A 14,371-nucleotide genomic window follows, 5' to 3' on the forward strand; every position below is an offset into this window, starting at 1 on the left:
ACTTCATAAATGCCAGTTGTGCCAGGGACACACCACAATATCCTATACCAGTGACTAAGCCACTGAACTTCAGAAAAAAAGGTAAATGAAGTGCTAAGGAGGCAGTTAGTAGAGAAACCTTAAGGAAACTGAGCAAGGTATTAGAAAGCCTAGACCTTAAGTGGTGTGCTGGGTATAACTTTCACCACTCAAGAAAAACGAACGAAAACCATGACATGAAAAGAATAACCACTAGAATGATCAGAGAAAGAAAAATTACATCTTACAAGAGTTAAGAAATCAGCAGGTCACTATGAATACAATCAAAATTATCTGTGGAAAATGCAGCATTTTTCTCCTCAGTGTAACTATACTCTAATCCAATGAGTTCCTTTCCCAAGACAAAAACCTGTTACTTATTTACTCTGCAAAGCAAGCCGCATTTTCAAAATCTTACTTAGTGCGTTCCTTTTTTCCTGCAAATAATCTTGAGCTGCTCTTACTATCTGCTGGACAACACCTGTAACCAGTAGCTGGACTGAGGGAGGATCCCAGGTCAGGAGTAGTCGGTGAAGCACACTCAACAGTTCAACACCAAGGAGCTACAGTAAAACAAAATTCATATAAAAAATTAATTAGGACTTAACGATTCTCGATTGTTATGTCACTTGTTTATGAGGAGCAAATACTTTTCTCACATGAAAAATAATTACAGCTTTTGTAGTCATCATAGAGGAAAGACCAAGACCTAGAAAAAGCTGATTGTCATGACATGCTCATACATTACCTGATCCTCTGCAATATGGATCCTGGCACAAGGGGAATCCAATAAAGTATGAAGTGCTTGTAAACAAGATGTAACATGCTCAACAGGCTCTTCAGGTCGTGGGGAACACAGAAACTGTATACTAACACCTGAAAAAAGCAATCATTAAAAAGAATGTTCATATCATCATAAAATCAAGTTTTCTTTTTAAATTTTTCTCTAAGTATTCCAGGTTCTTAACAACTTTAGAAAGATACATGTTTTTCTCAATTCTTCTTCCTTTAATAGAAAAGAGAGTCTATGTATTAAAAAGGCCAAAACTGTATTTGCTTCCTCTTCTGCATCATGTCTTCCCCAAAATTTGGCAGGATAAAAAATAAACAGTGACAACAAGCAACTTGGACTACTGAACAGAAATCCATCTAAACCTAAAGATCTTTAAGTCAGACTTCTGAATTCTTCAGTTGTAAACTGAGTTTTATTTTCTTGAACTCTTTAAAATGTAAAGATAAATGAGATGAAGTTAAGCCTCAAAAATACGCAATATTAATATTATACATATGGCAATTTATTCTGGTTTTAAATATCTGTATATCTCAGGAAACTGTTGGCATTTCTCAGATCACATCCACCCCTTAAAGCTGTTAGGTAACAACAAAGGACAACAGTGAGTGCTGCTCACAGATGAAAAACTGATACAAAAGCTACTCATGTGACTCGTCAAATATCAGTCTCTGCTGAACAGTGTTTTTATAAGGGTATTTTAATTAACCTTGCAGCTTTTGCACCTTTAAAGCACAAAACTTTGTATCATCTGTATTATAGAATCATAGAATCATAGAATCAGCCGGGTTGGAAAGGACCTCCGAGATCATCAAGTCCAACCCTTGATCCAACACCACCGCGGTTACTAGACCATGGCACTAAGTGCCACATCCACTCTCATCTTAAAAACCTCCAGGGACAGTGAATCCACCACTTCCCTGGGCAGCCCACTCTAATGCCTGATTACCCTCTCTGTAAAGAATTTCTTCCTAATATCCAACCTAAACCTCCCCTGGCACAGCTTAAGACCATGCCCTCTTGTCTTACTGCTGGTTGCCTGGGAGAAGAGACCAACCCCCACCTGGCTACAACCTCCTTTCAGGGAGCTGTAGAGAGTGATGAGGTCTCCCCTGAGCCTCCTCTTCTCCAGGCTGAACAACTCCAGCTCCCTCAGCCTCTCCTCACAGGACTTGTGCTTGAGTCCCTTCACCAGCCTTGTTGCTCTTCTCTGGACCTGTTCCAGCACCTTAATGTCCTTCCTGAACTGAGGGGCCCAGAACTGGACACAGTACTCCAGGTGTGGCCTCACCAGTGCTGAGTATATTACAGTGTAGAACAGTTCCTACTCATTTTATTTAATTACATAAAATAAACTAAATATACAACTTATCCATAAGTTGTATACTGACAAATATTCTGTCAATGCTATAAAGAACACAAGAGGCAGAGAGATAGAGAGGAGACACAGATTTTCAAAACATTTATGTCCAGACATGTAATGCATTTTAAACCTCCTAGATTTCAGGCAAAGTATCTTTTCTTATTCCCATAGTGTTTCATACCATAATGTGCTGCTACTGAGCTCTTAACTTGTAAGTCTTACCCAAAATTAAGTGCATTCGATCTTTGTTTATCTCTGGCAAAGATTTAGTGGCAGGTGGAGTTCCAGGTGTCTGGTTTAACATAATGGATGTAGCACGTTTCTGTGAACTGGGCATTGCTGCAGCAGTCTCTTCTGTTGACTCTGACACATTAAATCCTGTACTGTTTAGCCAAAGTGCCACTGCATGTAGTATGGGAGCCCAGGAGTTTCGGTAATGCAGTCTAGCTGTATCAATTGTTTCTGGAGTGTAAAATGCTCCTCCTGTTAAATTAGCAAAGCAAAGGTAAATTCTAAAATTATCTGCCAATAATAGACAAAAAGCATGTACTTTAAATTTATCAGTATATTTATTCTGGGTGCATTGGATCATGTACACATTCAGGTATAACACTTGTTAGTGAGAGTAAATTCCAATTGTGTAGTAACACTGTAGCAACATCAGTACCTCTCATAAGAAAGCGTGCTGGCCACGATGAAGCAGTGAGCAGAGAGCAAAGGCAGGCAGAGTCATCAGGTCTTGCAGTATTTTTCATATAGAACATTCTCTCTTAAATCAGTAAAATAATGTAAGACATATCCACTCTAATCTTGGGGGCTATGTTTTTCTTACAATAACATCTTTCTGCATTTCATATCAAGGTATTAGAGGTGCAGATGTATTCTTAATTCTACAAAGACATCATTTTAATGACTTCAGTAATTAAGATAAAAGAGTCCATTCAGATTGAAGGAAAAAAGCTCAAAGTTGAAACTCATGTTTCTATTACACACAGGCAGAAATTTTTCACTTGCAAAAAAACATGCATGCCAAGTAATTTATAGAATGATTCTGAAAGTTCGACTACAGTTTTCTTTCAGTGCTTACCATCTGGTGGAAGCTGGGTAGCAAATTCAGCTGGTAAAGTTAAAAGAGCATAATCTTTCAGCGCAGCTAACCAGAGTCGGCTGAGTGCAGGCAGTTCAGGTTGTACAAGTGTTATCAAACTGTCTGGTGGCAACTCATCTACAGTACCAAAATCATCCTCATCCTCCTCTGTGCTCTTTAAAACACGCTTTGGTTTGGTCTCCGCTTCTTTCTTAATCTTCATGGCAACAACATACACCTAGAAGATATGAAAGTATGTGCTGTGAGATTTTTAAAAGAAAGAAAAGCAGCAGTCTTTCCCATGTGAATGTAACAGATTCCATACATTTACAACTCACCAGAAAATGACTGAAAGAGATTTTCAATACAATGACATTTTATTTATTTTTTCCTTTTATTTCTACCCGTATATATGTAACAGGGTCATAAATGGCACTTTCCTAAAATATTTTGGCTACATGCTTTTGTTTCTAAAACATGTCAATCAGGAACACTTTGTCAAACACTTAGTTAACTAACTGCGATATTATGCCAGAACATATTTTAAAGTTGTTTGATTTCTGAGGGGTTTTGGGGGGGGGGGGGGGTTTGCTTGTTGTTTGCTTGGTTCTGGAGGGTTTTTTAAGTTTAAGAGCAATAAGATGAGAAGAAATTCAAAATGTGATAGGGTATGAGTGTTATTTTGATACAGAAAAGTGCAGTAAAACAAAGAACAATCAAGTCTCACTGTAAATATGGATTGACAGAATGGCAGAAAAAGCAACAGAGAAAGATATAGAGATTAAAACATCCCAGGAGTGGAAGTGCAACAGGTTAGGAGGTTAGAAGGACAGGTGCAGCCAGGGAGGTACGAGGCTGCTATTACCCTGTAAAATGTTTTCAATCTTTCAAAGATTTAATGGACAATGCTTACCTCAGCCCATGCTTTCAGAACTGCAAGTTTTTCCATAGTAGTAGCACTCTCTCGGTAAAGCTGGCTAGAAGATCCCTTTCCTGCTTGCACTTTATCCAGGGAAGAGACAAGAAGGTTGTGAACTCGGCGAAGATCATTCAGGTCACTTACAACCCCACTTCCTATCCAAGCGCTACATACCTAGACAACAAAGTTTAGAATCATTCTAAACTAGCAAAAAAACCCAGCAACCTTATAAATAAAAAAATTTAATCAGTAAGAAAACAAAACCCAGAACAACCACCACCAAAAACTTAGCCATTCTCTTCCTGCTTAACACAAATAAACCTGACATTTTCCTTTTTTTAATTCCCATTCATGAGAACAGAATTGCTCAGGTAAGTCGTTACAAAGGCTGTATTTGCAATGCATATTAATACTTAAAATAGTTTTTTAATCCTCCATAAATACGTAGTAACAATTTTTTTATTCTGTTCCCAAGCGTCTGGTCAAATCGTTCAGGTAACGTGCCATTGTATTCCCTGTGAAGAATATACTGGACAGCAATCAATAAAAGCACATGTTTAGAAAGCAATGCCTCTCTAATTAATATATAAGGCTCCATACCAATGAGAAGCTTTCAAATCACTAATGTCAAGAAAACACCTAGAAATGAGTGAAATATAAATCTTTGAAAAACTGAGTTATGATTTGGAACCAACAGTTCTATATCCCGAATAATAAATATGAGACATAGTGGACAGACAGTTGGGTGTCTCTTCACTTTTCATTTGAATTAAATGGATCCAAATAGGTACTTAAAATAACAAGCAACACAGATCAGCTGCTCCTGGCTAATGCTATACATTGGCATTCATTCTCTGAAACACATTCATGCCTTGGCATAATGCAGACAATAGAAGAGTTTCGGTGCAACTGCTTTTCTACAAAGATAAAAAGGGACAAATTCTTTCAGAAGAACTGCTCTTATTCTGGAGATGATTCTACAAGGATGAGGAACAGAAGCAAAAAAACCAAGCAGTTCAGGTTTTACAAACTCTTTTTCCAAGGCATTTTTGACCAATTTCCAATTTATTTATTTTGCTTCTAGAGAACCATGAAAGCCTTTGGGGAAGGGACTCTCATGATCTGGAATGATGGACATATTTAAAATAATGTAAACACAAACATCAAAAGTGTCCCAAAGATGTACAGGACAAAGCTGTTGAAAATTCATTATTCATTCACAGTAGGACTAAGACCAGGTTCAATCCTGCTGCTTAGCAAGTCAACACCTGTTTCATGCATATGAATACATAAAAATAACAACATCCAACTCATTCAGTGAAGCTTCTCTCTGTCCATGTAACTTCTAGAGAGAATTCAATATTCAAAACTAATCTCTAACCATTTGATCCTGTACGTGCACACATCCACTTCGAAACTAGTTGAACAGAGAAGATTTTGACAACTTATACGGAATAAGTTTTCACACAAACTGCCTCTTCATCTAGTTTTAGATGTACAGAAACATTCTGTAAGTCAGGATGGACACAGACTTTTCTATGTGTAGATATCAACTTATGCAGTACTTGATCTATCCTTACAAGTTTTGCTGGAAATTAGGATTATAAAAGAACAAGACAAAGTCACACTCTTTTTGGACCAAATTCACTAAATAAAACTCACGTACACAGCGTTATCATTTCAAAACTGATGTTTGCATAGCTAATGAAACTGTTGCTTTAAACTATAGTACTAATTTCACTGTGCAAAACACATTCCAGATACTACCACAGCTATGTTGCTGATAGTTGGTTTAAACTACAGTACACAAGATCACACACAAGAAAAAAAAACACACACATGCAAAAAAAAAAAAATTACCAAAATTTCACTAACAAGTTGTTATTATGGCTGTAATGAGAATGTTCGGATCTAAAATAGAGCATTAAACTAAATGGAAGTTTAGTGTTGGAAGGTACATTATTAGTAATCCAAGTATTTGATCAGACTGAAAGAAAACTCAATAAATACATTACTCTTGGTCTCATTAAGCAAAGGTTTTTTTCCTTTTTTTTTTTCTTGTAGCAACAAATGCAGAACTGACATGAAGACATAATTAGTTTCAGACACATTTTTTTATGTAGCTCCCTAAAAGGACTTCTGCACTTCTGAGGAACAAAATACATTACTAGAAAACTCAAAAGATGCAAAAACATCACAGCCTAAGTTTATAACATCTTCCAGACATTTGATACTACTTCTCTTTTGCATCCTTTTTCCAAAGAGAAGGAAAATTAGTTTTTTGCTTATAGTATCCGAACATTTTCCTCTGTACCTGACAGGCCTTTGCAGTTATATCGGATGGTGTATCTTGGGAAAAAGCTGGCCTCAGAGCAGCTCCAACCTATTGACAGGAAGAAAAATTTAGAAATCCAACTAAAACAACAGGGATACAACATTGTTTATCTCACCTTGTTTAAGGCTCAAGGACCAATACAAAACAAGCAAGACAAAATTCTTAATTTTGGCATTATAGTTACACCCCAAACATATCCTTGCTGTCTAGAACATATTTGCAATACCATTCTTTAAACAACAACTACAAAGTCTTAAACCACCTTTTTTTCTGCTTGGTCATTGTCTTTTTTAAGCCTCAACTACCTTTGTCAAATATGTGGTAGTATCTTACGTTAATGAGTATCCTTTTAATCATTCAAGTATTACAGGTGAAATTTTTGCTAAGGCTCAATAAGCCAATGACCTTTTGATGTCCAAAGGAATAGAAGCGTGAAATTAAATGTTTATGGCTGGATTTGCATCAAGTTCCCCAAATGACAAATACTGACCAAAAAAAGCCTTTTAGGCAGTTGCTATAAGGCAGCATTTTTCTGAAACAAAAGGAACCAAGTCAAAGAGAAGAAGCAATGGCTACAGCACCACAGAAGGAAGGGAAAAAAAGGGCAGGAAGTGGAAAGAATGAAAGCCTGCCTTTAAAAAGTATTTTAAAAGATCTTGAAGACACAGTGAAGACAAAGGAGGTGAAAATATTCAGCTATGCAAGAAAAAAAAGCAGTAATACCCCAAAATAAATCTTCAACTGCCCATTTCCCATTGGTATACTTTTGTAGTTTTCTTTTAAACAGAAGTATATTCACTCATTTTCAAGAAAACAGATTTATTAGATTATATCTAGAACTGATTCAGCTGTATTTTCCAATTCCTAATTCTACAAATGAAAAGCCACTTTTGCCAAAAATTTAATGTAACTTACATTTGGCTTTCAAGCTACTGAATTTTTCATTTTGTCAGCTACTGAACTACAATAAATAAAAAGAGATACAAAAATAAAACTTGAAGAGGTAAATAACAGTGTCTCTTCAGCACAATTTCACACACAGAAAAATCTCCTCACAGGTCTTTTGAAGTAACAAAATGTTCTCAAAGTTAATACTGGCATATTGGCATAAATACACAATTTCCTGAACTTATAAAGGAGGTCTCACATTTGCCTGATACTGCTCCAGTATTACATGGCCCGGAAACTCTGGCTCAGGAACAGATGCAAATTTCTTGATAATGTCTTCAAGAGCCTGAAGACCTGCCATTCGTAGCTGGTTGCTGTGATCAGTCGCAGCCATGAATGCCATTCGAATGAGGTCAGAGAGATGGAGTACTAAGAAGTCATCTTAGAACAAAACAGAAAGAACTATTTAGTAACTTAAAAGACAGCTAACATGACAGATACTTGTAACATTTTCCTCACTGACATGTATAACTTTTACCTATCAGTTTTCAAAGGTCCACATTTAAGGTGTGGAAGAAAGCAGGAAAGAATATTACCTAGTATTCTTGTTCACCCTTCCCCCCTTAAAGTGATTCTATGACTTGTATTCCTAAAACAACCTCAAAAATTGAGCAGAAATTGCATAGAATAGAGCATGTAAGTGTGGCTAAGTAGCACAGAATATATTAAAACATTTCGTAAAACCTACAGGAAGTCTTCAAGGCAATTCCTGCTCCTGTTCAAGTCCTATGCTTATAGTGACCCCTGCTGATGTCAAGCTTAAACACTTAAAACTGAGTATGCCTCTAATTCTGCTCCCAAAAACTACATCCAAGGCCATAAGCAAGCAGTAAAGAACAATACATAACTCAGTAACATTTCTGAAAGGATTATTCTTCTCTATTTATTCAGTTTATTTATTTTCTTACTCTCAATTTGAAATTACCAGATGTTGTACAACTAATACGAAAATAAATTACTTTAAAAATCTAGTGTGACTAACAAAAAATACAAATTGCCTAAGCTATTTCCAAGTCTCAAGGTAAAAAAAAAAATTATTTTGTGGCTGAAGCTTTTCAGAGTTATGACAGTAAAGAAGGACTGGAAATCACATAAAAACTACAAAGTGATGAAGTCTGCACTTACTTTTTCAGATCATCAAAGACAGTAGTAAAATCTGAGTATTTCTGAAGCTGAATTTGGGGGGTAGAAGTTTGCTGAGTTTTCCTTTTTACAATGATACCAAACACATCACAGTTCACTTTAAATAAATTCAGAGATATAAATTCTCATGATTATAATATGCAATCCTCTGTAGGATTCTATAAGCAGCAGTTATTTCGTGATTTTCTCTGTAATGCAATGCCATCTCAAAATAAACTTTCTCCAAACTCTTCCTTTCTAGTCTTCAAACAGTGACCTCAGCCTCAAATCAAGTCAAAAACCGGATTCTCACAAAACCAATGCACAGTGCTGGAACCAGGTTGCACCAAAGCAACATAAGCAAAGACTTGGTAACTCTCCATATCCTAACAGACACTAATCTCAACGACACAGACACTAAAATCCATTGATCTCATGCATTCTGGCATGCTCACAGCATTCATCCTATATACACAAGGTCCTCACAAGCACTACATTCGTGAACACAAACAATCATTACACAGCACAACCAATAAAACATGGACAACTTAAGGACAGAAGCCTCCCACTATTCTGTTCAAAAACCATTTCTTCACAAAACAACTGTGCGAGATATGACCTCTCAATTTTGGTTCGCTAACTCATAAAAGTATGTTTGAAACATGAGCTTGAAAACCAAGCTCATGGTACCACTCTCATGGATACCAAAAGAACACACTTTTAAAAGTCCATGTCTTTTTATAACTCCCTCCCGCATCTCTCTCTCCACAGCCAATTATGTAGCCTTATGTCCTCTTTTTTTCTTTCCTAGCACTCCTTCAGTCTGAAGATGATAAAATAATCTCTTAAATTCAATTCATTCTGTCATTACATTAAACTCTGAAACCATTCCCAGCTTGCCCTTAACTACAAGTTTATTGCTTCTGTTTCAGACTTGAGAAAAGGTTTGCATATCTAGGCATTTTTTTTTCCCTAAGCAAATGAGTCTGTCAGAACTTACATTTTCCACCAAACCTCATTCTTTCTGTTCATGGTACAGAAACTATAGTATATCGCTACAGTTTTATTGACTTTTGTTGGACATTTCCTTTGGGTTTGGCCACGAAAGGATAAGTGCCTATACTTTTTTCTTGATTGTGTAATCTTAAGATGTAAAGAGGTGTCAAAAATAAAATAAAATAAAAAATTAAAACCAAAACATGCATGTTCTGTAATTACTTTTTGGGTTTTTAAGTCTGGCTAAACGAGCCAGTGCCAGATCGAAGTGTGCCTTGTTGGCATTCTCACACAGCATGATAATTCGGCACAGACAGTCTGCTGCAAACACACGAGTTGCCCAACGAGGCGCTACAGAAGGCTTGGACTTATCCTCTTCACCCAAGGTGGTAAACATTGTATCATCATCCATCTCATCTTTCTTCTCTGATTCCTCATCCTTCCCTCCTAAGGGAGCAGCAGTGCTCATGTCTACAACAGAGAACAATTAAAAGGAAAAAAAAAATCCCACTGTTACAATCCATAGAAGACATCTAAGGATAAGAATTCAAGTCTTTCCTTACACTGAGATTCAGAACAGACTAATTCATCCATTAAAACAACATTTGACACATGTCAAAAAGCAAAGGAATATCAGTAAAAGAAATGTTTTGCACCTCTAATCTGGGTTATATTACCCTTTATTTGTCTTAAGCAATATGAAATAAATTCTTGTAACATTCATTTGCCACAGACACCAACTATAGTTGAATCCCATATCTAAACTTCTCAGCTTTGAAAATTAACCCATCAAATTGCCAATAAACAGGGTAAGGAGATTATCAGGCTCAGAATCAAGAATCAGCTTAGCTTTGAATTATTCAGCCTCTGTTTCAAGTGAAAGATAAAGTGCCAGTTAAACTGAAACAAAACTACAAAGCTGCATGCCATGGGACAGATACACAGCCAAGTAGGCAGTTTATGGTACCCAAAAACATGATTAACATTAAAAAAATTCTTTTCTCTAAGTGTGGCTTTGCAACTTCATTTTAGAAAATAAAATTGCTTCAGGGATCACATAAAAAATCAAAAGCCAAACAGGGACAAAAAAACCCCTCACCAAACATGCATATACACTTCTGCTATTCAGAAATGAGAACATAAGTTCTCTATGACAAGGTCTAATTTAGCTGAATGCCAAGATACTGACAAAAATTACTCCAGTAATAATTAGAGGAAAACAAGAAGAAATTATTGCAAGGGTAACCCATCCCAACTGAGGCACACTTCTTAGAAAGTCTAAATTAAAACTACTGAAGAGCCAAGACATTCAATAAAGAAAAAGGCTGTGGCAAATCAAACATGGATGATGCCAGTTCATAATAACAGTGTTTTGAAAGGGCATCCAGGATCTTATGCAGATGATTTGTAAATCTCTGCTTAAAAAGCAAGCTTTAGGATCAAAGGAGTTCAAAGTGAAGTTGCTGGCTTAAAGCACACCTGAGAGAAATTTATTTAAATATGGTTCTCTGAGATTATGTCACCTACTAATAAATAAATAAGAAATTGGACAACCACGTTAAAAACCTTAAGACCCATCCCACATGAAATAATAAAAGGACATGCCAACTTCAAACTTGGGAAATGAAGTCTTTCTCACTGGGCAGATATGTGGTAACTACAATACATAAAGAAATCATTGGTAGCATCACTCATCAGTAAATGTAAAGCTGGCAGCACTTAGAAACAGCTTCAGGATGAACTCATACATGCCAATAAACAAGTATAAATGCAAGGGAAATGAGCAGAATCTGCATCACAACCACCCTACAAGCTGAAAAACAGGAATAAGGTCTCAGAGGACAAAATCTGTGCAAACAAACCTTGAGAAGCTGAGCAACAAACAAAAGTTTCATCACCATGGTAACCCATCATCAGTAACTCATAAAATCTCATAAAAGAAAACTCAGAATGCATACAGCACTCTTCTTTCTGTACGATCTTGATGTATAATGGCTAAAAAGAATGTCTGCTTTCACTAAGATACTGAAATGTCAGAGTTATAAACACACTGCTTTGTGGGGTGAAGCCCCACAATTAAAGTTTGAGGTAATGCAAAAGTTAGGCCGTGTTCCATGGGAGCAGTGGAGCTGGTTAGATGGTTTCCATGGACACGGCCTTGGGTTGCAGGGAGTACAAGGTTAAGACGGTTTGATAATGTGCAGGTGCTTGGATTCCTGGGTGTTGTTGTGGGAATATGTTTGTGTTGTGTGTGAAGTTGGCAAACTCAATAAAGGCTGCCTGCTGCACTGAGCAGGCAGACATCTCGTCTCACTATCCTTGTGTGTCTTGTGTGTCTTGTGCGTCTTTCTTCCCCCACCGGACCAGGCCTCAAGACAAGATACCCTGCGACACTGCTTCTCCATTGGAAATCCTGCTTTAAGCAGCCTACGTTTTAATCTTAAAAGCAATATTCTGAAACTTAACATTGATGATTTCTTCTTTCTAAGGGATTTTTAATGCACTGTAATCAAAGTTCTATATACAATATAACCTATATCTTAACTAGGATAAAAGACAAGCTCCAAATCAATATTGCTAGAATACGCTAATACTAAGAACATATGGTCGTTTCTGTGAACAAAACAGAACACTTACCACTTGAAGCTGCAAGGACATCCTTACAAAGCATTAGCCAGTGAGAAAGGTTTTCTACTGCCAGCGATGAAAGCATATGTCCCAGAGTATCATGGATATCTGAGCACAACTTCCTATCAGTCTCCCGATCCAACATTCCAAAAAGGACACCTTCGAGGCCTGTCTCTGTTATATTAACCCCTTGATGCCGGGAATGAGCATCTCGACGAGAACCAGCTCCTGGTGCAAAAGGATTAATGTCTGCAAAATGATAATAAGAAATCTTTTCTGAAATCAGTAGTTCAGTTTTAAAATTCAGAATAACAGACTAGAATTGGATATTGTGTATTTGTGTGTGTATAGTCCAGTCAATGATACATTAAGATGTCACTGATTTTTTTCTGAATTAACACTAGAAAGATTTTAATACAGCAATTAATTTTATCTGCAAGGGAAATAACACTACCAAGTACTACTTAAAAAAAATATCTCACTGTTTTTTCCAGGTACACACCCCCAAATTTGTAAAAAAAACCTAGTATTGAACTCTAAAGAATCTTTCCAGAGACAGATTTAACTGGTGTGATTTAATGAGTAAGCTCACGATTCTATGTTTGAACGGACTGTGCTGAGCCTCCTATTTTCAAAATAAAATGATACATCTAAGAATTGAGCCAACCAGCAAAGTCTATACCTTTGCACATGTGGTGCTAACATAACATAACAGAACCAAATATCTTGATCAAACAGCATACAATTAAGTCGGTTTTCAAAATAACAAGAGCTGAAATACCAGAAAAACTGTAAAATGTTTCTGCTGTATATATACTGTGTTCCTTATTTGATTGCCAGCTTTAATGAGGCAGAGAGGTTTAACTCTGAGCTTAACAAACAGCTAAATTTTAAATGAAATTCAAGAGGTAATCAGGGGTGTGGCCAGAATTTATTGAAGCTGGAAGGGACAGTTTTAGGGTTTTTTCCAATTGGGGGGAAGCGGGTATTTTGGCTTTTTTTCCCTCTTTCTAAAGGCAAACCACACATACGCGCACACACGCACTCAGCTGTTACAAAAAGGCAACATGTAAGAAATACGTACTGATGCCACTGTTTTCTTTGTCTCCAGTGTTTTTTGCTAAGCTCATGGCATATTCACATACTTCTGATGCTTCCCTCTGAGCAAGCTGTCGTAAACATGCAACTGCAGCCCGGCGAAGCAGCAAGTGAGAGCTGCACAAATGAACCTAAAAAACAGAACCATTACAGATGAGTGAACTGCTGCACCCCGGTATCAATAAAACAATGCTGCTAAGGACTAAAATCATTTTACTTTTCAGTTTTATGCCCAAGTGTGAGCTACTGGGTACCAGGTCTTGGAAGTTCAGAAGTAAGCACTTTTTATAATATACAAATATGAAAATAAAGCTGACATACATAGAGCTGTTACCTGGCTAAAAGAGATAAAAGCTTAAATATTGGAACTACTGTGCCAGTGCAATTTAGGTTAATTATCATTTCCAATCTGCTATACTCTAGTAGTACTATGCCTCATAGTCTCCTATAGCTGTAAATCATATTCTTTTAAACAAAAGTCCATCATCCGATGCACCACACACATGACAGCTATCATAAAAACTTCCATTTCAAATTTGTAACAGAATCTTATAGCAGTAAGTTCTTAGAAGCCTCTCAGTAAGACAGCATCAGATTTCTTTGCTAACCAACACTGGTTTTTAATTCCTTTGAATCACCTCAAGTGCAAGCAAATATTTTTCTTTTGGAAGAAATGTGCATAGTCTCTATTTTCCTGAGAGGAAGTAGCTGCACAGAGAAGTGTATGTTTTTCCACAGTGAAAGAGACAAAGAGTGCTCTTTAAAAAACTCGGATTCTTTATTTATCTTGGGATAATTTGTTTTTAATAAACCAAACACACATTTGCTTTCTTGGTGTTAAGTTACTATGTGGATGGAAAATGCCTTCCTAAATGAAAGGATTGTATAATTTATAAAGCATTTTAACAGTAGATCTATATTCAACATAGGAATATACACGATTTTACTCCTGAAAAAACAAGCAGACTTTAAAGAACTTCTAAACATCACACTGAGGTTGTTTTAATGGAACTAAAACACAGTACATTTGGGAGATTTAATTAACGTAAAGAGTAATCCCTGTTTCA

The 14,371-nt window shown here is 36.6% G+C and overlaps 1 protein-coding gene across 3 annotated transcripts in view; it reads right to left on the minus strand.

The window, feature by feature from the left end:
- Positions 1 to 14,371, minus strand: part of HEATR5B (HEAT repeat containing 5B) — a 56,275-nt gene that overhangs the window by 14,424 nt on the left and 27,480 nt on the right. For all 3 annotated transcript variants that reach the window (XM_027681601.1, XM_027681600.1, XM_027681599.1), the window contains 10 exons: positions 13,291 to 13,435; positions 12,216 to 12,455; positions 9,801 to 10,049; positions 7,660 to 7,841; positions 6,492 to 6,560; positions 4,172 to 4,351; positions 3,259 to 3,496; positions 2,394 to 2,654; positions 767 to 894; positions 437 to 581 (listed from right to left, as the gene is read on the minus strand). In XM_027681601.1, coding sequence (XP_027537402.1) covers positions 437 to 581; positions 767 to 894; positions 2,394 to 2,654; positions 3,259 to 3,496; positions 4,172 to 4,351; positions 6,492 to 6,560; positions 7,660 to 7,841; positions 9,801 to 10,049; positions 12,216 to 12,455; positions 13,291 to 13,435 — 1,837 coding nt within the window. The remainder of the gene's footprint in view (positions 1 to 436; positions 582 to 766; positions 895 to 2,393; positions 2,655 to 3,258; positions 3,497 to 4,171; positions 4,352 to 6,491; positions 6,561 to 7,659; positions 7,842 to 9,800; positions 10,050 to 12,215; positions 12,456 to 13,290; positions 13,436 to 14,371) is intronic.

This window comes from Neopelma chrysocephalum, unplaced genomic scaffold (genome assembly GCF_003984885.1).
Source record: "Neopelma chrysocephalum unplaced genomic scaffold, ASM398488v2 Primary Assembly neopelma1_61, whole genome shotgun sequence".
NCBI classification, from domain to species: Eukaryota; Metazoa; Chordata; class Aves; order Passeriformes; family Pipridae; genus Neopelma; species Neopelma chrysocephalum.